The following is a 25,237-nucleotide window of genomic DNA, read 5'->3' on the forward strand; positions in this document are numbered from 1 at the left end:
CCTCCATATTTTTTTTAAAAATCACTCACCAACCAGGTCCCCCATTTTGGGGATGGCTTAACTCTTTCAGTGTATCGTTTTATTAATTTTTTTTCAACTTAATTCTCAATAATTGCAATAATTAACAAGATAGAGTTGGTCAAAAGCTCCAAGCAATTGGCTTTACTCCAGTTATAACAGCTTAATTTATTATCAGGCATTAATTAAGCCCCTTGTTAATTGTCTTTTTGGGGGAATCTGCCTTTTCCATTTTTGAACTTTTGATGACAAGGTTTTTTTTTAAAAAAATAAATTTTTAAAATTTTGAATTTCTGGGTTCTGTTAATCTGTTATTTTTTCCAGCTCAATCATTTGTCCCTTATTAATTAGCTCTGTTCAGTTGGTGCTAATTAATTGTCTCAAGTTTCTGGTGGTTACTACAGTCCTGCCAATTCCTTTTACCAAAATCTTAATTCTTAATACTCTATCCTCATTTACTTCTCACAATTAATATAGTAAGATTTATTTTTAATGGTGTGATCCACTGGGCTTCAGTTCTGCTTTCTTATATAATAGTTAGTTCTAGGCCTAAAAGGGGTCTTTTGCTGATTAACTTGTTCATGTGACCCTTTTAATTTAAAAGCGTTGCTAAAAAAAAAATCTCCACAACTCCGCTCTCTACATCTTTTCACTTTAAATCTCGATAAAAAGCCTAATTCGCAATGAAATAATTTAACTTTATGGGGAAGACAAAGTGCCTGTCTAAAATTTGATGCTGTCTCAAATCAAACTAAAGCATTAAGATTACTTGATTTCTAAGATCAAACAAACTCCTGACTTCAAACAGACTTAAATATATCTGCCTCTTAATCAATTTGAATAATATATATATATTATATATATATATATAATAATAAAATAATACAATATATATAATATAGCTTTCTTTTCTGGAAAAGGGCCACTCTTTAGAAGAAAGTGCAAACATCCCTCCATATATATAATATTATACATATATATATATATAAATTTCTAAAAATCGAACAACCTTATTGCTTTTCTTCCTCTTATTCTTCAACACTGATTCCAGCATGTTCTACTATCCCAGCGTTCTGCAACGCCATGTTGGATGCTTTTCTACAATTTGGTAATTGCCTTTGTTGGAAATTCAGAGGTTGGGTGCAGTCGAATAGAGTTGCACATGGGTTCAAGGGGGGGTGTCTTAAAGCCCACCCCACAGACTGACATTGTCTTATGTCCCATAGGTTGGCAGCCACTGGTGCCGCAAAACTCCTAAAGCGGGAATACTTGAAAGTCAACGTTCCCCAAACTTGGTGAGTGACGGGTGACCTTCCCTAAAAGAGGAACTCAGGCCCGCTGGGTGGGTGTTTTTTTAATTATTATTATAGATCATCCTAGACTTCCGGTCACAGTTGAGCCCAAAGTTTTTGCTACTAAATGAAACAATTGTTAAGTGAATTACAGAATAGAATAGAATAGAATAGAATAGAATAGAATAGAATAGAATAGAATAGAATAGAATAGAATAGAATAGAATAGAATAGAATAGAATAGAATAGAATAATATTAGAATAGAATAATATTAGAATAGAATAAAATAGAATAATAGAATGGAATAGAATAGAATAGAATAGAATAGAATAGAATAGAATAGAATAGAATAGAATAGAATAGAATAGAATAGAATAACGAAATAAGGAATAGAATAGAATAACGAAATAAGGAATAGAATAGAATAGAATAGAATAGAATAGAATAGAATAGAATAGAATAGAATAGAATAGAATAGAATAGAATAGAATAATATTAGAATAGAATAAAATAGAATAATAGAATAGAATAGAATAGAATAGAATAGAATAGAATAGAATAGAATAGAATAGAATAGAATAGAATAGAATAACGAAATAAGGAATAGAATAGAATAACGAAATAAGGAATAGAATAGAATAGAATAGAATAGAATAGAATAGAATAGAATAGAATAGAATAGAATAGAATAGAATAATATTAGAATAGAATAATATTAGAATAGAATAAAATAGAATAATAGAATGGAATAGAATAGAATAGAATAGAATAGAATAGAATAGAATAGAATAGAATAGAATAGAATAGAATAGAATAGAATAGAATAGAATAGAATAGAATAACGAAATAAGGAATAGAATAGAATAACGAAATAAGGAATAGAATAGAATAGAATAGAATAGAATAGAATAGAATAGAATAGAATAGAATAGAATAGAATAGAATAGAATAATATTAGAATAGAATAAAATAGAATAATAGAATAGAATAGAATAGAATAGAATAGAATAGAATAGAATAGAATAGAATAGAATAGAATAGAATAACGAAATAAGGAATAGAATAGAATAACGAAATAAGGAATAGAATAGAATAGAATAGAATAGAATAGAATAGAATAGAATAGAATAGAATAGAATAGAATAGAATAGAATAATAGAATAGAATAGAATAGAATAGAATAGAATAGAATAGAATAGAATAGAATAGAATAGAATAGAATAGAATAGAATAGAATAGAATAGAATAGAATAACAGAGTTGGAAGGGACCTTGGAGGTCTTCTAGTCCAGCCCCCTGCTCAAGCAGGAGGACCTATAACTTTTAGAGACCGAGTGCCCAAACTGCAACCCAAAACCCACTTATTTATTGCAAAGTGCCAGGGGCGCATCAGCATTATGGTGCCCTGGGGGGGGGGCAGGGAGGCGCCTCTGAGTGAAACCAGGGGTGCAAAAATGGGCCACTGTGCTGCAAGGCGCTGATACAAGGCACTGCACCGCGCAAGAACAGGGCAGGGCTAGTGAGTATCATGCAGGCACTAGCCCCGCCCCATTTGCAGCACGTGCATGCTTGCGGCCCCATGCGCGCGCACACGCACGCACGTAAAATGCTTCCCCCTCCCTTCCAGTCCACCAGTCGACAATGGTTGGTGACCTCTGCTCTACCATCTCTACTCGAGCCATAGGTTTGCCACCACTGACCTATACCGTCTCACACAAGTGGCTGTTTAGCCCCGTCTTAAAAATCTCCAGTGATAGAGGACCCACAACCTCTGGTGGCAAGCTGTTCCACTGGTTGATTGTCCTCACTGTCAGGAAGTTTCTCCTTCATTCCAGGTTGCTTCTCTCTTTGATCAGTTTCCAACCGTTGTTTCTCGTCCTTCCCTCCGGCGCTTTGGTGAACAACCTGGTTACTGATGTATATAGATGTACCTAAATATTCTCTGTATTTCCTTTTCCTTACAGTGAGGAGATCATGGCGTACATCCTGGTCCGTGTCCCGTCGCCGGTTCCTGGCTCATCCCGGCCACGATTCTCGCTCTACCTCTCCGCTCAGTTGCAGTACGGTGTGATCTTGGTCTACAGTCGCCAGTGCCAATATCTTGTTGGTACGATTTCTATCCCAACTAGCTGTCTCTTTTGTTCTCTTCTTAGAAGAAATTTCTTCCTTCTTTCCGAAGTCCAAGAAGCAGCTGAACGTCGATGGAGATTCTCGGTCCTCCAGGGTCGTGTTTGTCCCAAGGGTGCTTTTGCAACTGGACTTCCTTGCTTTTCTTTGAAGACGTTTCGCTTCTCATCCCAGAAGCTTCCAAGAAGGGTGACCAGTCCGAGCTGAAGAAACTTCCGGGATGAGAAGCGAAATGTCTTCAGAGGAAAAAACAAGTGTTGCCTCCTTGGAAAAGCACTTTTGGGACAAGAGGCAGCTGGTAGCATCTTTAAGATAAAAGTTTGATTAAAAGGCAGACGTTTTTGAGCGCTGCGGCATACTTATCAGATGCGTCCCACAAAAGTTGCTTGTCTTATAAGACGCCAGATTCAGTAGGTGAATGCGTCTCAATTTCAGCAATTTTTAAGACGGGTGGACTTCAACTCCCAGAATTCCCCAGCCAGCCATGCTGGCTGGGGAATTCTGGGAGATGAAGTCCACCCTTCTTAAAAGTGGTCGAGGCTGAGAAACACTGCTGTGTAGGCTAAAATATAAAGTCTGTTGGTTTTTAGTGGTTAACTGGAAGAAGTTAAATCAAGCAACGAATGAAAAGCATTTCTGCATTTTTATTTTCCTTCCAGAATCTTCTCCCAGGGGTTTTTCCGAAATTAATCACTGAGATGTTTTGGAAACATTTGGATTAAGAATGCGTCCACGTTTGGGTGATTCCCCTGGTTCTGAAATTTTTTTTCTCTCTCTTTACAGAGGAAATTCAACACAGCTTGGAGCTCCTTAGCCGTGCCCATCAACAAATAAGGATCGATCTGACCGACCTTGAACAGTGAGCGACTGAGATTTTCCCTGACTGATTTCAAAGGCCTGTGATTTGTGGTTTTTGTAAGGTTCCTTGGCAAGATAATTCTTTCTCTTGTGTTATGTGTGTTATCTACATGTACACTTTTGAGAGCAGGCAAGAAAATTTCATTTTTAATGTGTGCCAGTGTGCCCACAGTAAAAAATGACAATAAAGGGTATCTTATCTCATCTCATCTATTACCTATTACCTGTTATCTATTATCTATCTATTATCTATCCTATCTTACCTTACCTTGTCTATTGTCTATTATCTATTATCATCCATCCTATCCTATCCTACTTTACCTGACATTACCTTGTCTATTGTCTATTATCTATATTGTCTATTATCTATTATCTATTCTATCCTATCCTATCCTATCTTATCCTCTTACCTTACCTTACCTTTTCTATTATCTATTATCTATCCTATCTTACCTTACCTTGTCTATTGTCCATTGTCTATTATCTACATTGTCTATTGTCTATTATTTATCCTATCCTCTCTTACCTTGTCTATTATCTATTATCTATCATCAATCATCTATTATCTATCCTATCTTACGTTACCTTACATTACCTTGTCTATTGTCTGTTATCTATCCTATCCTATCCTATCCTATCCTATCCTATCCTATCCTATCCTATCCTATCTTACCTATTATCTATTATCTATTATCATCTATCCTATCCTATCCTATCCTATCCTATCCTATCCTATCCTATCCTATCCTATCCTATCCTATCCTATCCTATCCTATCCTATCCTATCCTATCCTATCCTATCCTATCCCATCCCATCCTATCCTATCCTACCTTACTTTACTTTACCTTACCTTACCTTACCTTACCTTACCTTATCATTATCTTTTTCCCAACTCTAGACCAGGTCTGCTGGTGCCGGATCAACTGGCTCTAATGGAAGCTCTGGAGGATGCCCCCGACCCCTTTTTCGGCATGATGGAACCGCTGCTGCCAAGTCCTTTCTCCATCCCACATGTAAGAAGCCTCCTTTTTGGAGGTGCCCCTGCTACTCTCTCCACCCTAACCTCCCCACCACCACCAGCACATCCGGCTTCCGGGACCAGATCCGCAAGCTCTTCTAGTTTCTGTGCAGCGAGTTCCAATCCAGCGCTGGGCCTCTCCAGGAAAAGGGAAATGTTCCCATTGAGCTCCATTTGCATCACCCAGTTTCCTTGGCCACAGACTATTTATTTATTTATTTATTTACATGAGCCGCGGTGGTGCAGTGGTTAGAATGCGGTACTGCAGGCTACTTCTGCTGACTGCCAGCTGCTAGCAGTTCAATTCTCACCGGCTCAAGGTTGACTCGGCCTTCCATCCTTCCGAGGTCAGTAAAATAAGAAGCCAGGTTGTTGGGGGCAGGAAGCTGACTCTGTAAATCGCTTAGAGAGAGCTGTGAAGCACTGTGAAGCGGTATACGACTCTAAGTGTGACTGCTATTTATTTCACCAATTGATTAGATTTCTATGGTGCCATTCTTGTCTCGAGAGACGACTCTGGGTAGCTGTCAATGTCACCGCGTGGATGAAGGGCCTGGTTCATTGTCATTCTTTTTCTGGTCTTCCTATCCATTGCTTTTGGTTCTGCTTGAGTCCAGTCCGCTATTCCAGCTGTGTATCGAGTGACTGGAATTGCCCAGGTGTGGATTGCCTTCACGGTATTTCCTCCCTTGAGTTTGGACTTTAAGATCTTCTTCGCTCTCTTCACCTCTGATTTTTTTCCTGACTTCAGTGTGCTTGATGTTGTCAGCTCGAAGGATACCCAAGTATTTGTAGTTGAAGGGATTTTATTGTGCTTATGATTTTAGTATAGGTTTGACATTATAACCATTAAGGGTAAAGGTTCCCCCGCACATGCGTTCTAGTCGTTTCCGACTCTAGGGGCCGGTGCTCATCTCCGTTCCAAAGCCGAAAAGCCAGCGCTTGTCCGAGGACGTCTCCGTGGTCACGTGGCCGGCATGACTAGATGCCAAAGGCGCAAGGACCGCTGTTACCTTCCCACCGGAGTGGTCCCTATTTTTTAACTTGCATTTTTACGTGCTTTCGAACTGCTAGGTTGGCAGAAGCTGGGACGAGTAACAGGCGCTCACTCTGTTACGCGGCGCTTGGGATTCGACCCGCCAAACTGCCGACCTTCTGATCGACAAGCTCAGCGTCCTAACCCACTGAGCCACACCGCGTCCCTTATAGTAATCATTAACAACCATTTTATTTATTTATTTATTTATTTATTTTATTTATTAATTTAATTTGTATACCGCCCTTCTCCCGAAGGACTCAGGGCGGTGAACAGGGCAATACATAATAAAAAACAAGATACAAAAATTAAAAAGTAATTAAACAGCAATGTCCGTAATAAATTAATACAGATTAAAAAGTTAAGATCAATTTATAAAACCCAACCCCATCCCATCAGGCCAGGCCAGCTTGTTCAAAAAGGTAGGTTTTAAGATCGCGCCAGAAGGAGCGGAGATCAGGCGCCATCCGGAGCTCGACCGGAAGATGGTTCCATAAATCTGGCGCGCCGGATAAATATCATTTTATATTGATATTTGTATTGTTATTATGTAATCATTATTTTGTAGTCAGATGCTTTATGTATTTTGGAAAAGTAAAAGCCTCATGTTAAAGGGGAGGGGGGGGAAAAGGAGTTGTGGTGGAGCCTGGGTTGTTGTTGTGTATGAGTCATCATCTAGGGATTATTTTTCTGTAACTTTTGGTTCCTAGTGCCAAGACCAGATCTCTTTTGTTCTGGAAAGGTATAAAATAAATAATAAATAAATAATAACAATAATAGTAAGTTGGAAGGGACCTTGGAGGTCATCTAGTCCAACCCCCTGCTCAGGCAGGAAACCCTATACCACTTCAGACAAGTGGCTGTCCAGTCTCTTAAAAACTTCCAGTGTTGGAGCATTCACAGCTTCTGGAGGCAGGTGGTTCCACTGGTTAATTGTTCTCACTGTCAGGAAGTTTCTCCTTAGTTCTAGGTTGCTTCTCTCCTTGACTAGTTTCCATCCGTTGCTGTCTTCCAAGGTGGAAGACATCTTTCCTGGTTGTTGCCATCATCTCTCTACCAGCCACGAAGAGAGACGTGGCCACCCAACTCTGTGTTGATCAAAAATAAAAGTTGTTTGCTTGCCGAAACCTCGGCTCAGGAGGTGTTTTTTTTTTGGCTCTTTTAAATTCCTGAGTAATGCTGGGGCAATTGTGAGGCTAAGTGTAAAACCTTACATAGTAATCTTCCTCATCCAGACTCTTCATGTTATTTCCGTGGGGCATCTTGCTTCCTTCAGCTTTCACTATTGTTCCTTTTTTTTTTGAGAGAGAGAGAGAGTAAGCGTGGCAACATTTGTCCAAGCCAAACTCCATTGCAATATCTTGGCTATATATACTGCAGTGTTTGCCTCCCAGCATACACAAAGGACAGCACAGCAGGAGGCTGATGGTGCAGATCAGCAGAGGGGTTGGACAGCTCCGGGCGATAACTGCTCACTCAGGATAAGCCTAATGAGTTAAGCTGTTGACAGCCCCAGGCATGGTCAGCCTGGTGGGGAGCCAGGATCTACACCCATTGTCACCTGCACTGGCAGGAAGCCCAAGTTTGAACTGATTGGATGCCATCCACCTGGGCAGGTACAAATAGACGCCAGGCTTCCCTGTTTCCCCAGTTCGTTCTGTTCAGAATAAACTCATCTTTACCCCAGCTCTGTGTCCGTCTCTATGTGAAGCACGCGACTTTACATATACGGACAGTGTTGAGCAGCGATTCTATTTCAGATGATGTTTTTCCATACAGCTTCAGATCATCCACGTAAAGGAGGTGGGGTAGTCTGGCAGGTGTTTCTGATGTTTGATAGCCATGTCCTGAGTTATTCAGTATTGTTGACAGAGGAAACAGTGCCATGACAAATAGTGGCGGCGATAATGAATCTCCTTGAAATATTCCTCTCTTGATATTAACCTCTCCCAGTCTTTCACCATTGACCTGCAACTGTGCCCTCCTCCGTTGTGCCATCGATCTTTGCACAAATGTTTCTGATGTTTCTACTGACTCCTGTTATTTCTAGGCACTTGATTATCCAGTCAGGTGGCAGAGAGTCAAATGCCTTTTTGTAGTCGATCCATGCCACGTTCAGGTTGGTCTTGCTTTTCGTGCAGGTTTTCCAAGATCATTTTGTCTATTTGGAGTTGGTCTTTTGTTCCTCTGCTATTGGGGCGGTTTCCTTTCTCCTCGGGTGGAAAGAGATTGTTTTCAACTAGATGCTGTTGGACTGCATCAGCTACCACACCAGTTAACACTTTGAAAGTTGTCGGTAACCAGGCAATTGGCCTGCAGTTGCCTGGTGTTGCCCCTTTTGCTGTATTTTTCATTGTTAGGTAGGTTTTCCCAGTTGCTAGCCACTTTTCAATTTCTCCTCCTTGTAGTACAGTATATTGTTGAACTGCTTGGCAAGGAGTGGGTATATAACGGTTAGATGTTTCAACCAAAACCCATGCAGTTCATCTTCCCCTGGTGCTGACCAATTTTTGATCTTCCTTGCTCTTTTTTTCTACCATTTTTATTTATTTATTTATTTTATTTTATTGGATTTATATACTGCCCTTCTCCCGAAGGACTCGGGGCAGTGTACAGGGCAGTTAAAACACAATATAAAAGAGCCTTGGTGGAGCAGTGGGCTAATGCCTCCTTAAGTAACACCAGCTGCCTGCAATTATTGCAGGTTCGAGTCCCACCAGGCTCAAGGTGGACTCAGCCTTCCATCCTTCCGAGGTAGGTAAAATGAGGACCCAGATTGTTGGGGGCAATTAAGCTGACTTTGTAATAATGCCGCTGGGGGGGGGGGCGAAAGCCCTAATAAGCATATACATAGAATGAAGGCTACTGCTAAGCACATTTGATTTGTGCTTCTTAGATTGTAAGCCACCCTGAGTCTTCAGAGAAGGGCGGGATATAAATGGGATTAAAGATATATATATATATATATATATATATATATATATATATATATATATATATATATATATATATATATATATATATATATATATATATATATATATATATATATATATATATATATTATATTATATTATCCCAAACCCTCAGTCCAGGCCGGCAAGCTCAAATAACCAAGTTTTCAGGTCGCGGTGAAAGGAGCGAAGGTCGGGAGCCATTTTTGTTGTTATTACTAGTTCTTTCATTTCAACTTTTGTTTTGTTTACATCCACCTCTTTTAGCCAAGGCGCATCCTTGTTGTATTTCTTTGGGCTATCCCATATTATTATTATTATTATTATTATTATTATTATTATTATTATTATTATTATTATTATTATTATTATTATTATTATTATTATTATTATTATTATTATTTTCTTCTACAATTGAGCCCAACATTTCTGTTGCTAAGTGAGACATTTGTTAACTGGCTTTTGCCCCATGTTACAACCTTTCTTGCCACAGCTGTTAAGTCACTCGCTCCAGTTGTTATGTTATGTTAGTTAAGTGAATCTGGCTTCCCCCATTGACTTTGCTTGTTGGAAGGTCGCAAGAGGGGATCACGTGACCCCGGGACGCTGCAAGCGTCATAAATGCGAACCAATTGCCAGGCGCCTGAAATTTGAGTATGTGACATTACTGTAACGGTTGTGGGTGTGCAAAACCGTCACAAACAGTCATTTTTCAGTGCCGTTATAACTTTGAACGGTCAGTAAATGAACTGTTGTAAGTAGAGGGTTACCTGTACAGGGCTGTAAAAAGGAAGTTTTAATACAGAAAATATGGACTTGTAGATGTTTTATTTTCTAGCGTCACTTGCAATGGCGGGGTTTCCTTGTGGTGTCCCATCCACACTAACCACACCTGACCCTGTTAAGGTCATCCAGCTGGTCCAGAACTGCCAAAATCTCCCACTTGAGACGCAAGAATCCAATTCTTGGCCCAATATCAGACTGATCCGTCTTCCTCTTTGCCAAGGTCCGAGACATCTTGGAGGCCCCAACTCCTGACAGAAGCCCTCTGGAACGGTCCCCTCCTTCTGTCCCGCCTCGAAGGGCAGGTGAGGCCGAAAATTCAGGTCTGCAGTTTGGGGTGGGGGGGGTGGGGGGTGGGGGTGATGGTTGAAAGTCTCTCTCATCCTCAGGCCTGCCTCCCCCACCCGTGAAACAGTTTGGCCCTTCAGGAAGACTTGCAAACCCACAAATGGAAAACCCCGACAACCACTTTGAGCGGTGGGAGGATGTGGTGACTCGCACCCTGTTCTTTGCAGAGGTTTCGCACTCCTCTGCTCGGCTTCGGCTTCAAACGGGAAACGGCCCAGAAGTTACGAAGCCACTTGTGAAAAACCTGCTTTTTTGGGGGGGGACCGCAGCTTTCAAAGCATTGTAGCGTTGAAGTCTCTGTGGAGATCCACGGTTGTCCCAAAGGTGTTTTGTTTTTTTTCAAAAGGCCCCTGGACTTCCTTTATTTTTTTTTCTTTCTTTCCCGAAGACGTTTCGCTTCTCCTTCCAGAAGCTTCTTCGGTTCTGATAGATTGCCTTTAGAGATATTAAAGAGAAAGAAGACTCAGTTTACCTCAGCACACGGGATAATTTCTAGCGAGGGTTAGGAAAACGAAGGAGGGAGAAAGGAGCACGATATTATTATTATTTATTTATTAATTCGGTTTATATACCGCCCTACTCCCGAAGGACTCAGGGCGGTTTACAAGGCAAAATTTAAAAACAATACACTATAAAATTAAAATAAAATTAAGCCTAGCCCCAAAAAATTAAAATCACAATTTAAAAACTTTAAAACCCCTCAGTCCAGATATGTCATTTCCGATACGTACGAGTAAGAAGAATGTTATACATTGATTAATTAACACTGTCTACGATAGCCAATCGTACTTAACTACTGCTATCTGTCGCTATATCAATTATCGTTACCTAAACATATGTACCCAGACCAGTGCTTTTTTTGTAAAAGAAAAAGGTGCCGGAACTCACACATGTCATACAACCCGCCTTGCCTACCCTACAAGGTTCCATCCAAAAAAGGTGCCGGAACGCCGTTCTGAGCGTTCTATGAGAAAAAAAACCCTGACTCAGACAATATTTTCTTTGCTAAATACTGAAAATGTTACCGGGGGAAAATAACCCCAATGTTGACCCCACAACCCAGTCCTAGTCCCAACCCCGATCCCTAACCCAGCCTAAACCCCAACCCTGACCCTGACCCTATCTTATTCCTAACCCTATTAAAATCCAATAAAATTTTTAAAAAAGAAAAGAAGTTTCTTCAATTCTGACTGAATGGTGGAGGATGGAAGGATTTATATTCTTTTGCAGTCATCTGGTCGTTAGGACTCTCTCTGAGAATCGTTGAGGCCACCTGGAGGTTTATCTGCGTGCCCTCAGGGTCATCTGAATCAGGGCGCGAATGGGTGTGGAACTTTTTTGGGAAACTGCTGAAAGGGGCCGCGTTGTGAACAGGAGCAGAGGTGGTGTCCTATCCCTCCCCCTCTGTTGCAAACCCCTTTCTCCACACAGGTGTTTGTGTGTGTGTGTGTGTGTGTGTGTGTCTGTTACCACACCACCTCTCTCCTCTTTACCACACGGTCCTTTTCAGCAGTTCCAAGAAGGCTCCACACCCACTTGCCCTCTGATTCAGATGACCCTGAAGGCGCAGATAAACCTCCGAGTGGCCTCAACGATTCTCAGAGGGAGTACTAACGACCAGGTGACTGCAAAGAAGAATATAAATCCTTCCCTCCTCCGCCATTCGGTCCGAACAGAAGCAGCTTCTTGGACTAGCTGTATTCCTTTGCAGTCATCTGGCCGTTAGGACTCTCTCTGAGAGTCGTTGAGGCCACCTGGAGGTTTATCTTTGTGCCCTTGTGTGTCATCTGAATCAGGGCGCAAATGGGTGTGGAACTTTTTTTGGAGACTGCTGAAAGGGCCGCGTTGTGAACAAGGAGAGAGGTGGTGTCCTATTCCTCCCCCTCTGTTGAGAGAGGACTGTTCGGTCTTAACGTAGATGGCCGCTTTCGAACCCTTCTTTCGAACCCCTCTCTCAACAGGGCTGGTGGTGTCATAACAACGCCTCTCTCCACTTTACAACGCGGTCCTTTCAGCAGTTCCAAGAAGGCGCCACGCTCATTTGCCCTCTTGATTCGGGTGATCCTGAGGGCAGAGATAAACCTCCAGTGGCTTCAAGAGTTCTCAGGGAGAGTACTAACAACCAGGTGACCGCAAAGGAATATAAATCCTTCCATCCTCCACCATTCGGTCAGAACCGAAGAAGCTTCTTGGACTGGCTGTATTCTTTTGCAGTCATCTGGTCGTTAATACTCCCTCGGGGAGTCGTTGAGGCCACCTGGAGGTTTATCTGTGTGCCCTCAGGGTCATCTGAATCAGGGCGCAAATGGGTGTGGAGCCTTTTTGGAACTGCTGAAGGACAACCCATGTGCGCTATCTGTGACTCCCGAGGGCACAGATAAACCTCCGAGTGGCCTCAACGATTATTCCCAGAGGGAGTGCTAACGGCCAGCCGACCGCAAAGGAATATAAATCCTTCCATCCTCCATCCTGCAGCCAGAACTGAAGAATCTTCTTGGATAGAGAAGCGAAACCTCTTCAAGGAAGAAAAACTGGAAAATCCAGTCGCCTTTTGGAAAAACAAAAAACAAAACACTTCGCGATAGGAAGACGTGACCTTTTGCAGGAAATTAAGGCGTGTGTGTGTGTGTGTGGGAATTACGGTGACCCGACCCTCTTTGTTTCGGAGGATCACGAAAACAGGCTGCCACCTTCTCCTTTTTTTTTCTTTTTTTTTTCTTCTCTGCAGCTTCTGGTTGAGAAGTTTCAGGCTTGCCGACAGCTAGCCCAGTTTTAACAAGTGTTTTCATGCTGTTTGCACAATGCCGCCCCTCCCTTCCGTTTGATCATTGCTTGCTTGAATGCCATTGTCTCCGACAGCTGTGAAACAGCCGTTGTACGGAAATAACCTTGCAGAATTCCTTTGGTAACCCTGCAATCTTTTGCAGCAAAACTAATGGTAATAATAATTAAAAAAACCAGAATCTTTTACCTCGTGAAAGATGAGCAAACCACATTACTGGGCCGTGAATTTTAAAAAAAACCAACTCTCTGAATTTCCTGGCTTTGCAAGGCCAGCTATTTATTTTCCCAGCACAGGTCGTCCTCAACTGACGACCAAAATGTCCTTTGCTAAGCGAAAATTGGCGAAGTGGGTTTTGCTCCATTTTATGACATTTCCTGCCACCGTTGGGTTATGTGAATCGCTGCAGTGCTTAATTGAGCAAGCAGTTTGTTCAGTCATCCTGGCTTCTCCTATTGACCTTGCTTGTTGCAATGGTCATAAGTGTGAAAAAAACGGTCATAAGTCCCATTGTGACTTCGGATGGTCACCAAATGAATTGTAAGTCGAGGATTACCTGTGTCTTTTACCGAATGGAACTTCCGTTTTAGTTCGTTTCCACAGCTCTGAGCCAGAAGAGAGAGTGCAATTTTGCAAAATCAACCACTAACTTTCAAATCTTGTCATGCCGAAGGAAAACCAGGGATCACCGTCCCTCCTGAAGCGATCACACTGAAGGAATCGGAGCCCATCACACTGCTGAAAATTGAAGTAAGCCTTCCTGCTGGGAAGTGGGGAAGAGGCGAAGACAAGGATGAGAACAGAACAGAACAGAACAGAACAGAATAGAATATAGAATAGAATAAGAAATAATAGAATAGAATAGAATAGAACAGAACAGAATAGAATAGAAATATGGAATAGAATAGAATAGAATAGAATAGAATAGAATAGAATAGAATAGAATAGAATAGAATAGAATAGAATAGAATAGAACAGAACAGAACAGAACAGAACAGAATAGAATAATAGAATAGAATAGAATAGAATAGAATAGAATAGAATAGAATAGAATAGAATAGAATAGAATAGAATAAGAAATAATAGAATAGAATAGAAATAAGGAATAGAATAGAATAGAATAGAATAGATAGAATAGAATAGAATAGAAATTGGAACGGAATGGAATAGAATAGAATAGAATAAGAAAGAATAGAACAGAACAGAACAGAACAGAATAGAATAAGAAAGAATAGAATAGAATAGAATAGAATAGAATAAGAAATAATTAGAATAGAATAGAATAAGAAATAATTAGAATAGAATAGAATAGAATAGAATAGAATAGAATTAGAAATAAGGAAGAATAGAATAGGAGAGAATAGAATAGAATAGAATAGAATAGAATTATGTGATAGAATAGAATTATGTGATAATAGAATAGAATAGAATAGAATAGAATAATAGAATGGAATAGAATAGAATAAGAAATAATAGAATAGTATAGAAATAAGGAATAGAATAGAATAGAATAGAATAGAATAGATAGAATAGAATAGAATAGAAATTGGAACGGAATGGAATAGAATAGAATAAGAAAGAATAGAATAGAATAGAATAGAATAGAATAGAATAAGAAATAATTAGAATAGAATAGAATAATAAATAATTAGAATAGAATAGAATAGAATAGAATAGAATAGAATAGAATAGAATAGAATAGAATAGAATAGAATAGAATAGAATAGAATAGAATAGAATAATAAATAATTAGAATAGAATAGAATAATAAATAATTAGAACAGAACAGAATAGAATAGAATAGAATAGAATAGAATAGAATAGAATAGAATAGAATAGAATAGAATAGAATAGAATTAGAATAGAATAGAATAGAATAGAATAGAAATTGGAACGGAATGGAATAGAATAGAATAAGAAAGAATAGAACAGAACAGAACAGAACAGAACAGAACAGAATAGAATAGAATAGAATAGAACAGAACAGAACAGAACAGAATAACAGAGTTGTGATTTGTAATGTCAGAGCGGGAGAGGTTCATAGCGCTTTCTCTTCCCGCCTTAGGATGAGCAAGACCTGCCTGAAATCACAGCTGGAGAGATCGACTTGTTGGTGGAGCAGGAGGGATTCCTGGTGCCCGGTGAGGCTTTTAGGCTGTTTCCTGGTCCTGAAACTCAGGAGCATTTTAGATGAATCAGAGGGACCGAGGGTCTTCTCCCTAGTGGCCTCAGTTGCTTTCTGGCATCCCAGACCGTGTTTGAAATCCAAGGAGGGTCTCTGGCTGGTCTTTAAAGTCTTTCCAAAGAGATGGTGGTACTTGAGCAATAGGAGAGCAGGGCAGATAAGCTGGTGAGTCTGGAGTTCTATCTCAGCAGATGATCTTTGAACATCTTGACCCTCCAGATGTGCAGGTCCCCCCATTCTTTAGCTACCAAGGTCCTGGCTTTGGATGAGAAGCCAGAACAACTGAAGATTCCCCTGGCTGGGAAAGGTTACTCTGTCCCATCTCCATACTCAGTACAGAGAAAGAGGGTGAGACGGGCAGCATGCAAGAGATAGATAGATAGATAGATAGATAGATAGATAGATAGATAGATAGATAGATAGATAGATAGATAGATAGATAGATAGATAGATAGATAGATAGATAGACATAGACATAGACTTTAGATAGATGATAGACAGACAGACAGACAGACAGACAGACAGACAGACAGACAGACAGATAGATAGATAGATAGATAGACATAGACTTTAGATAGATGATAGACAGACAGACAGACAGACAGACAGACAGACAGACAGACAGATAGATAGATAGATAGATAGATAGATAGATAGACATAGACATAGACTTTAGATAGATGATAGATAGATAGTGTGTGTGTGTGTGTGAGAGAGAGAGAGAGAATAGAATAGATATATGACAGATAATAGAAGCGACAAATAGACCATGCACAATAGATATATGATAGATAATAGTAGATGAAATAGATAATAGATAATAGACATAAATCAGATAGATGAGAGAGAAGAGATAGATAGATAGATAGATGATAGATAGATAGACAGACAGACAGACAGACAGATAGATAGATAGATAGATAGATAGATAGATAGATAGATAGATAGATAGATAGATAGATATAAAGAGACAGAGAAAGAGAGAGAGAGATGGATGGATAGACAGACAGACTGATATAAGCATAGGACAGGAATAGAATAGAATAGAATAGAATAGAATAGAATAGAATAGAATGGAATGGAATGGAATGGAATGGAATGGAATGGAATGGAATGGAATGGAATGGAATAGAAAACAGAAAAAATAACAGAACAGAATAGAGAAAGCGTTCCTTTGTCACAAAAGTCTTCATTGCAAAGTGGTTACAAGAGGGGTCCTCTCCCCCCCTCCCCGTATCCCTTTCCAGAATTTCTTCCAACTTCCCAACTGATTCCCTCTCTCACTTTGCAGCTCCACTGCTTCCATTCCTGGCTTCATTCATTACAGTTTCGCCTTCTCTCTCTTTTCCCCCCCAGAATCCGTGGAGGAAGCCAGAGTGCTAGAGCCACCGGTGTCCTTGGGGCTGTCGCCTCCCACAGGGTAAAGAATGGGGGGCTTGGGGATGTCTCCTGATGCTCCCAGTTGGGCTGTGGGGGGGGTAGGGCCAAAGGGGAGGGGTAGAGTGGTGGAGAATAGGCAGAGAGAAAGATTTGAAATGGGAAAGAATTGAGCCAGGAGGCTTCTAAGGAGATTCTCCAGTGAGCTGCGCGATGACCTCCTACTTTTGCTGCTGGTCAAACAATGGCCCTGGGCTTCTTGGATTTCGAAAACTTCTCCAGGAAAGTAAGGAATAAATAGCAGAGAGTATTTGTAGCTCGGGGTTAAAATGAGGGGTCCTTGGTGCTCTCTCAACTTGCTTCTTTTCTTGCAGACGTTTCATGACCCAACTAGGTAACATCATCAGTGCTAGAAGGGAGGGGGGTTTACTCTCCCTTCCAGCACGGATGATATTACCCAGTTGGGTCATGAAATGTCTGCAAGGAAGGAACCCAGCTCAGAGAGCACCAAGGGCCCCACAGCCCTCCTCCTCCTCCTCCTCCTCCTCCTCCTCCTCCTCTCTGCTTATCTCCCTCCATTCTTGCACTGGGGATATTCTCTAGTTGGGTCATGCAACGTCTGCAAGAAAAAACCAAGCTCAGAGAGCACCAAGGACACCATAATTCTCCTCCTCCTCCTCCTTTCCATAAACCCTCCTCCCTTCTTGCACTGATGATGTTACTTAGTTGGGTCATGAAACATCTGCAAGAAAACAACCAAGCTCAGAGAGCACCAAGGACCCCACAGTTCCTCTCCTCTTCCTCTTCCTCTTCCTCCTCCTCCTCCTCCTCCTCTCTGCTTATCTCCCTCCCTTCTTGCAATGGGGATGTTCCCTAGTTGGGTCATGCAACGTCTGCAAGAAAACCACCAAGCTCAGAGAGCACCAAGGACCTCATAATTCTCCTCCTCCTCCTCCTGACGATATTAATTAGTTTATCTCCTGCAGATAAAACAAACAGAAATAAAATCTGCCTTTTTTTCCCCCACCTCCCCTCCACACGTCTCCTTTTTCCTCCCCCTTACCTTTCTCTCCCATTACTTGCTTTTGCATTTTGGCGTTTGATTTTATAATCTAATCAAATTGATTCCTTTTTTAATTATTGTTACTTTTATGTTTTTTGGGCTGGCGGGGGGACAGAACTGTGGAGGAGACCGTAACCACGAAAGATACGGGGCTGCTCCTGAGGGAAGAGGGGCAGCCTTCGGTCAGCGTTCCTCTGCAGCCTTTGGGTGAGTGGGGGTCTGGGGGCAAAGAGCACGATCCGGGGAGCCCCCCCCTTCCTCACTTTCACTTGACTCAAAGAAGGCCTATTTCGGTGAAAAACAAAACAAAACGAAATGAAGGCGGCCCTCAGCTTACGACCACAATCTCCATTGCCAAGCGAGGCGGGCCGTTAAGCGAGAGATGCCCAATTTGACGAACTATTTTGGAATCAGAGTCAGAATCAGAAGAGAGAGCTGGAAGGGACCTTGGAGGTCTTCTAGTCTGACCCCCCCCCTGCTCAAACAAGGAGAGACCCTACTCCCGCTTCAGACAAGGGACTGTCCAGCCTCTTCTTAAAAACCTCCAGTGATGCAGCACCCGCAATGTTTGAAGGCAAGCTGTTGCTGTGAGTTGTTAAATGAATCACTGTTGTTATTAGGTGAAATTGGCCGGTCGTTAAGCGAATCCAGCTACCCCCCCACTGACTTTGCTTGTTGGAAGCTGGTACGGGACGGTCACAGATGGGGATCACATGACCCGGGGATAGGGCAGCCATTGTGATTACATGTCGGTTACCAAGCATTTGAATTTGGACATCATCATCAAGTTGGAAGAGACCATGGCGGTCATCTAGTCCAACCCCCTGCTTAGGCAGGAAACACTAGCTGGATTCCAGTATCTCAGGGGCTGCCCCAAAGAAGAAGGAGTCAAGCTATTCTCCAAAGCACCTGAAGGCAGGACAAGAAGCAACGGATGGAAACTAATCAAGGAGAGAAGCAGCCTGGAATTAAGGAGAAACTTCCTGACAGTGAGGACAATTAACCAGTGGAACAGCTTGCCACCAGAAGTTGTGGGTGCTCCATCACTGGAGATTTTTAAGAGGAGACTGGACATTCACCTGTCTGAAATAGTATAGGGTCTCTTGCTTGAGCGAGGGGCTGGACTAGAAGACCTCTAAGCTCCCTTACAGCTCTATTCTGATTATTGATTGATTGATTGATTGATTGATTGATTGATTGATTGATTGATTGAAATGGTCAGGGTCTCCTGCTTGAGTGGGGGGCCGGACTAGAAGACCTCCAAGGTCCCTCCCAGCTCCCAGCTCCATTCTGATCAATCGATTGTCAGTCGAGGACTACCTATATACAACATTACACAGAATAAAACCTGCCAAGGTGTTCAGATCCGGGCCGAGGTGCCAAGGAAAAAACATGCTTTATTAAGCCCGATATATATATGGCTGACTGATGAAAACTAATAAGTTTGAAATGCATATCAGTCTCCCTTAATTCTTTGTTAGCAATTTAAAATTTACACACACACACACACACACACACACACACACACACACACACATACATATATATTTTCCCCCTCTGCTTTTAATCTTTTCTCTCTTGGGTCGTCCTTTTTGGCGGGCGAAAAAAATGGGCTTCATTTCCTCCTCCTCCTCCTCCTCCTCCATTGGATCTCCTTCTCTTTAGAGATGACTCCTCCGGGAGAAGAACCCAGGTTCCCACCAACTCCCCCTTCGCCCAGGGTCCCGGCGAAGAGAGGGCCGCCTGCCCCGTTGAGTCCAGAGGTGAGAGCAAAGGAGGAGGGCGGGGAGGGTCCGTCTCCCACTCGGAGGCCACCCGTGGAAAGGGCACAAGCCCTTTCTAGGTCAGCCCAGAAATTCTCAGGTGTTGTTGTTGTTGTTTTGTTTTGTTTTCCCCAGCTCCGACTTCCCGAATACGAGCCGTCTCCGCAAGGCCCCTCCAAGCGTCGAAGGCAGCTGCGTTTTATGGACGTGGTGACTCAGATCTCCCGGGAGGATTTCCAGAAACAGATCTCGAATCCACGCATCCAGTGCCAGCCGCTGGTAGATCTTTGAGGCAGGGAGATGTCTAGGCCAGAGGTCCTACCTAGGTTGTCCCCCAAAGGTGGCTTTTGGTTGGTTGGTTTGTTGGTTTGTTTGTCAGGAGGGCACCTGGACTCTCTCGTTCTTCTTCGAAGGACGTTGCGCTTCTCATCCCGGAACCGCTCTGACTGGAGGGGGCGAAATGCCCATTCCCACGGGGATCCGGTCGGAGGGGAAGAAGCTTTTGGGATGGGAAGGGAAACGTCTTCGGAGGGGGGAAAAAAAAAAGAAGGCCAGGTGCCTCCTGGGAAAAAAAGCACCTGTCAGGCAGGGAGACCCGGGCTTCAAAATGCGGGTGGAATTCCCGTTGCCTTCCAATGGAGTTTTTCATCTCTTCCCTGACCGGGTTTTTGTAATTTCTGTCATTTATATCTCGCTTTATTATTATTATTTTTTTTATATAAAGAACTCAAGGCGATGAACGTATCTAGCCTTCCTCCTTCCTCCCTATTTTCCCCACAACAACAACAACCCTGTGAGGTGGGCTGGAGTGAGAGAGAGGGACTAGCACAAAATCAGCCAGCTGGCTTTCGTGCCTCAGCTGGAACAAGAGCTCACAATTTCCTGGTGATTGGGTCACTCATGCAGTTGGCTTCCAGGCCTAAGGCCGGACTAGAACTCACCATCTCCTGGTGATTAACCCAAAGTCACCCAGCCGGCTTCCAGGCCTAAGGCGGGACTAGAACTCACCGTCTCCTGGTGATTGGCCCAGTCACCCAGCCAGCTTCCAGGCCTAAGGCGGGACTAGAACTCACCGTCTCCTGGTGATTGGCCCAAAGTCACCCAGCCGGCTTCCAGGCCTAAGGCGGGACTAGAACTCACCGTCTCCTGGTGATTGGCCCAAAGTCACCCAGCCGGCTTCCAGGCCTAAGGCGGGACTAGAACTCACCGTCTCCTGGTGATTGGCCCAAAGCCACCCAGCCGGCTTCCAGGCCTAAGGCTGGACTAGAACTCACCGTCTCCTGGTGATTGGCCCAAAGTCACCCAGCCGGCTTCCAAGCCTAAGGCTGGACTAGAACTCACCGTCTCCTGGTGATTGGCCCAAAGTCACCCAGCCGGCTTCCAGGCCTAAGGCTGGACTAGAACTCACCGTCTCCTGGTGATTGGCCCAAAGCCACCCAGCCGGCTTCCAGGCCTAAGGCTGGACTAGAACTCACCGTCTCCTGGTGATTGGCCCAAAGTCACCCAGCCAGCTTCCAGGCCTAAGGCCGGACTAGAACTCACCGTCTCCTGGTGATTGGCTCAAAGTCACCCAGCCGGCTTCCAGGCCTAAGGCAGGACTAGAACTCACCATCTCCTGGTGATTGGCCCAAAGTCACCCAGCCAGCTTCCAGGCCTAAGGTGGGAGTAAAACTCACCTCCTGGTGATTGGCCCAATGTCACCCAGCTGGCTTTCATGCCTGAGGCAGGACTAGAATTCCCTGTCTCCCAGTCTTTAGCCGGGTGCCTTAATGAATAGCCCAAACTGGTTTGCTGCTCCTGTTTGCTACAGGATTGTGGGTGCATTCACAGTCCATGGAGATCTGCACAATCTCGTCTCTCCCCTCAATTCCCTTTTGTCACCCACCCCCCCAATGCATTCTAACAATTTCTTTTTTCTCTGCATTATTTTTTTTAGGAGTCAGTACTCCTGCCAGCAAAGAGATTGAAGACTCCAGCCGAACTGTTGAGTAATCCAACCTATGGTAAATACACCTCCCCGTATCTGTAATTGCCCAGGTTGTTTGTCTCGCATCAGTGACCCAGAACAAAACAGGAGCTGAGCTGGCAGATGGCCACGAACACACAGACTTCCCCCAGCCCCCCACCACCACACACCCCGCATTTATTTTGGACCCGTCTTGGACAGCGTCTACTTTATTGCACTCCCATCGACTTGTGCGAATCGAGATGTAAGGTGGCGTTTATTGTGCCCAGTTTCAATCCTTGCCACTTTGGGTTACGTACTTCAGCCTGCAAGGAAAGGAAAGTCCCTTTATCCCAGCCTGCTGGATACTCCAGCCACGGAAGCCTCGAACGGAGGATCGGGAGAGTATTTGTAGCTCAGGGATGAAATGAGGCCGCCTTGGTGCTCTCCCAGCTTGGCTGGTTTCTGGCAGACCTTTCATGACCCAATTAGATAATATCCCTGGTGCCAGAAGGGATGTGGAGACGAAGAGGAGGAGGGAGAGGAGGAGAAAAAGGAGGAGGAGGAGGAGGAGGAGGAGGAGGAGGAGGAGGAGGAGAAGAACTGTGGGGGTCCTTGGTGCTCTCTCTGAGCTTGGTTGTTTTCTGGCAGACGTTTCAGGACACAATTAGATAATGTTGTTGGTGCCAGAAGGGAGTGTGGTATGTGGAGAGGAAGAGGAGGAAAAGGAGGAGGAGGAGGAGGAGGAAGATAAGGAAGAGGAGAAGAGAGGAGGGGGAGGAGGAAGATGAGTCTGGGGCCCTGGATGCTCTCTGAGCTTGGTTGTTTTCTGGCAGACATTTCGTGACCCAACTGGAGAACATCATTAGTGCTAGAGGTGGGAGGAGGAGGAGGAGGAGGAGGAGGAGGAGGAGGAGGAGGAGGAGGAGAACTGTGGGGTCCTTGGTGCTCTCTGGCCTTGGTGATTTTCTTGCAGACATTTCATGACCCAACTGGGGAACATCATTAGTGCTAGAGGTGGGAGGAGGAGGAGGAGGAGGAGGAGGAGGAGGAGGAGGAGGAGGAGGAGGAGGAGGAGGAGGAGGAGGAGGAGGAGGAGGAGGAGGAGGAGAACTGTGGGGTCCTTGGTGCTCTCTGGCCTTGGTGATTTTCTTGCAGACATTTCATGACCCAACTGGGGAACATCATTAGTGCTAGAGGTGGGAGGAGGAGGAGGAGGAGGAGGAGGAGGAAGAGAACTGTGGGGGTCCTTGGTGCTCTCTCTGAGCTTGGTTGTTTTCTGGCAGACGTTTCAGGACACAATTAGATAATGTCGTTGGCGCCAGAAGGGAGTGTGGTATGTGGAGAGGAAGAGGAGGAGGAAGAGGAGGAAAAGGAGGAGGAGGAGGAAGATAAGGAAGAGGAGGAAGAGGAGGAGGAGGAGGAGGAGAAGGAGGAAGAAGATGAGTCTAGGGGCCCTGGATGCTTTCTGAGCTTGGTTGTTTTCTGGCAGACATTTCGTGACCCAACTGGGGAACATCATCAGTGCTAGAAGTGGGAGGAGAAGGGAGGAGGAGGAGGAGGAGGAGGAGGAGGAGGAGGAGGAGGAGGAGGAGGAGGAGGAGGAGGAGGAGGAGGAAGATGAGTCTGGGGCCCTGGATGCTTTCTGAGCTTGGTTGTTTTCTGGCAGACATTTTGTGACCCAACTGGGGAACATCATCAGTGCTAGAAGTGGGAGGAGGAGGAAGAGGAGGAGGAGGAGGAGGAAGAGGAGGAGGAGAACTGTGGGGTCCTTGGTGCTCTCTGACCTTGGTGGTTTTCTTGCAGACGTTTCATGACCCAACTAGGGAGCATCCTCAGTGTGAGGAGGAGGAAGGGGAGGAAGGGGGAAGGAGGACAATGGGGGTCCTTGGTGCTGCCTCAGCTCGGGTGTTTCTATGCAGATGTTTCATACCCAGCTAGATAACACCATGTCAGCACTGATGACGTTCCCTGGTTCGGCTAATGAAACATCTGTCTGAAACTAACCAAGCTCAGAGACCACCAAGGACCCCTCAGTGCTCGAATTGTCCTTTTTAAAAAAATAAAAATAAAAATAATAATAAGCCTCAGAGGGCTCATCTCGGTGTAAGACGACATCTCAGCCTCTCCCTGTTTGCACATTCGATTTAGATTTTGGGGCGGACACCCAGCGGTGGGATTCAGCCGGTTCGCACCACTTCGGCAGAACCGGTGGCTCATTTTTTTTTTCCTCGCCCAGGCCCAGAACGGACTTCCGGAAACGGCGTCCACGCAGAGAACCGGTGGTTCACAGATATGAATCCCACCGCTGGGTGGATCCGATACGGCAGAATCCGTTCCCATTCATTTCATTTGCCAAATTGGGCTGAGAGGGAGAACCCGAAAAGAACTCATGAAATATAGAACAAAATGTGCCGGGTCACAACTTCGTTTCGGGTCATTCGACACGGTGCGAACGAGCACCACAAACGAGGCCCCAGCCGGGATGAAAAATGAACGCCACTTTTAATTTCTCCAAGCCCAGTTCGGGAACGGGGTTTTGATTTCTGGTTAGCGCCGTTGATAGAATCTCTCTCTCTCTCTCTCACACACACACACAAAAGTAACGCAGGTGGTCCTCGACTTTCAGCATTTTGTTTAGCGACCGTTGGAAGTTACGGCACTGGGAAAAGTGACTGAGGACTGTTTTTCACCATTACAATTGTGGCAGCCGGTCACAAGTTGGATGCTTAGCAACTGGCGTGTGTTTATGACGGTGGCAGGGGGTCACGTGGATCCCCTTTGGCAGGCTCCTGACACGCCAGGTCCATGGGAGGGAACCAGATTCATTTAACAACCGTGTCGCTAACTTAGGAACCGGACTGACTCACTTAACCACTGCGGCGAGAAACGTGGTAACGTGGGGCAAAACGCACTTGACAAACGTCCTCGCTTCACCATGGAAAAATCGGGGCTGGGTTGCGGTCGTTAAGTCGAGGACTGCCTATAAAGCGGTGCCTCTGCCCTATTACCCCACCCAAACTGCTTTTTTCCTTGGCTAAGGATGGATGCATCCCACTCTCCGTGGATTATGGGACCGCTGTGCCAACATCCAGCAGGTGATTTATGCCAAACGACGAGCTGTGGAGCAGGAAGAGCGGAGAGCCGAAGTGCCCAGTGAGCTGGAGGTAACAATTCCCACTCAAAATCTCTCCGCAACCGTCCGATGGGACACTTTAAGACACTGGGCCTCAATTTGAAGATGGGGGGACTTTGGTGATTGGCCCAAAGTCACCCACCTGGTTTTCATGCCTGAGGCAGGACTAGAACTCACCGTCTCCTAGTGATTGGCCCAAAGTCACCCACCTGGCTTTCATGCCTGAGGCGGGACTAGAACTCACCGTCTCCTGGTGATTGGCCCAAAGTCACCGACCTGGCTTTCATGCCTGAGGCGGGACTAGAACTCACCGTCTCCTGGTGATTGGCCCAAAGTCACCCACCTGGCTTTCATGCCTGAGGCAGGACTAGAATTCACCGTCTCCTGGTGATTGGTCCAGATTCAGCCAACGGGCTTTCCTGCCTGAGGCGGGACTAGAACTCACCATCTCCTGGTGATTGGTCCGAAGTCACACAGCCAGCTTTAATGCCTGAGGCGGGACTAGAACTCACTGTCTCCTGGTGATTGGCCCAAAGTCACCCACCTGGCTT

The 25,237-nt window shown here is 44.2% G+C and overlaps 1 protein-coding gene across 1 annotated transcript in view; it reads left to right on the top strand.

The window, feature by feature from the left end:
* Window positions 1–1,070: 1,070 nt before the first annotated feature.
* LOC308676462 (meiotic recombination protein REC8 homolog) overlaps window positions 1,071–25,237 on the top strand; it is a gene marked incomplete at its 5' end in the record, with an annotated part of 28,854 nt that continues 4,687 nt past the window's right edge. Inside the window, 14 exons of the mRNA XM_081342276.1 lie at window positions 1,071–1,126; window positions 1,245–1,313; window positions 3,275–3,417; window positions 4,221–4,296; window positions 5,195–5,309; window positions 10,311–10,392; window positions 13,891–13,967; window positions 15,283–15,358; window positions 16,759–16,822; window positions 17,958–18,049; window positions 19,508–19,605; window positions 19,741–19,884; window positions 21,542–21,608; window positions 24,593–24,717. Of these exons, the coding sequence (XP_081198402.1) occupies window positions 1,071–1,126; window positions 1,245–1,313; window positions 3,275–3,417; window positions 4,221–4,296; window positions 5,195–5,309; window positions 10,311–10,392; window positions 13,891–13,967; window positions 15,283–15,358; window positions 16,759–16,822; window positions 17,958–18,049; window positions 19,508–19,605; window positions 19,741–19,884; window positions 21,542–21,608; window positions 24,593–24,717 (1,284 nt within the window). The remainder of the gene's footprint in view (window positions 1,127–1,244; window positions 1,314–3,274; window positions 3,418–4,220; window positions 4,297–5,194; window positions 5,310–10,310; window positions 10,393–13,890; window positions 13,968–15,282; window positions 15,359–16,758; window positions 16,823–17,957; window positions 18,050–19,507; window positions 19,606–19,740; window positions 19,885–21,541; window positions 21,609–24,592; window positions 24,718–25,237) is intronic.

This window comes from Vipera berus (genome assembly GCF_964194415.1).
Source record: "Vipera berus genome assembly, chromosome: W".
Taxonomy (NCBI): domain Eukaryota; kingdom Metazoa; phylum Chordata; class Lepidosauria; order Squamata; family Viperidae; genus Vipera; species Vipera berus.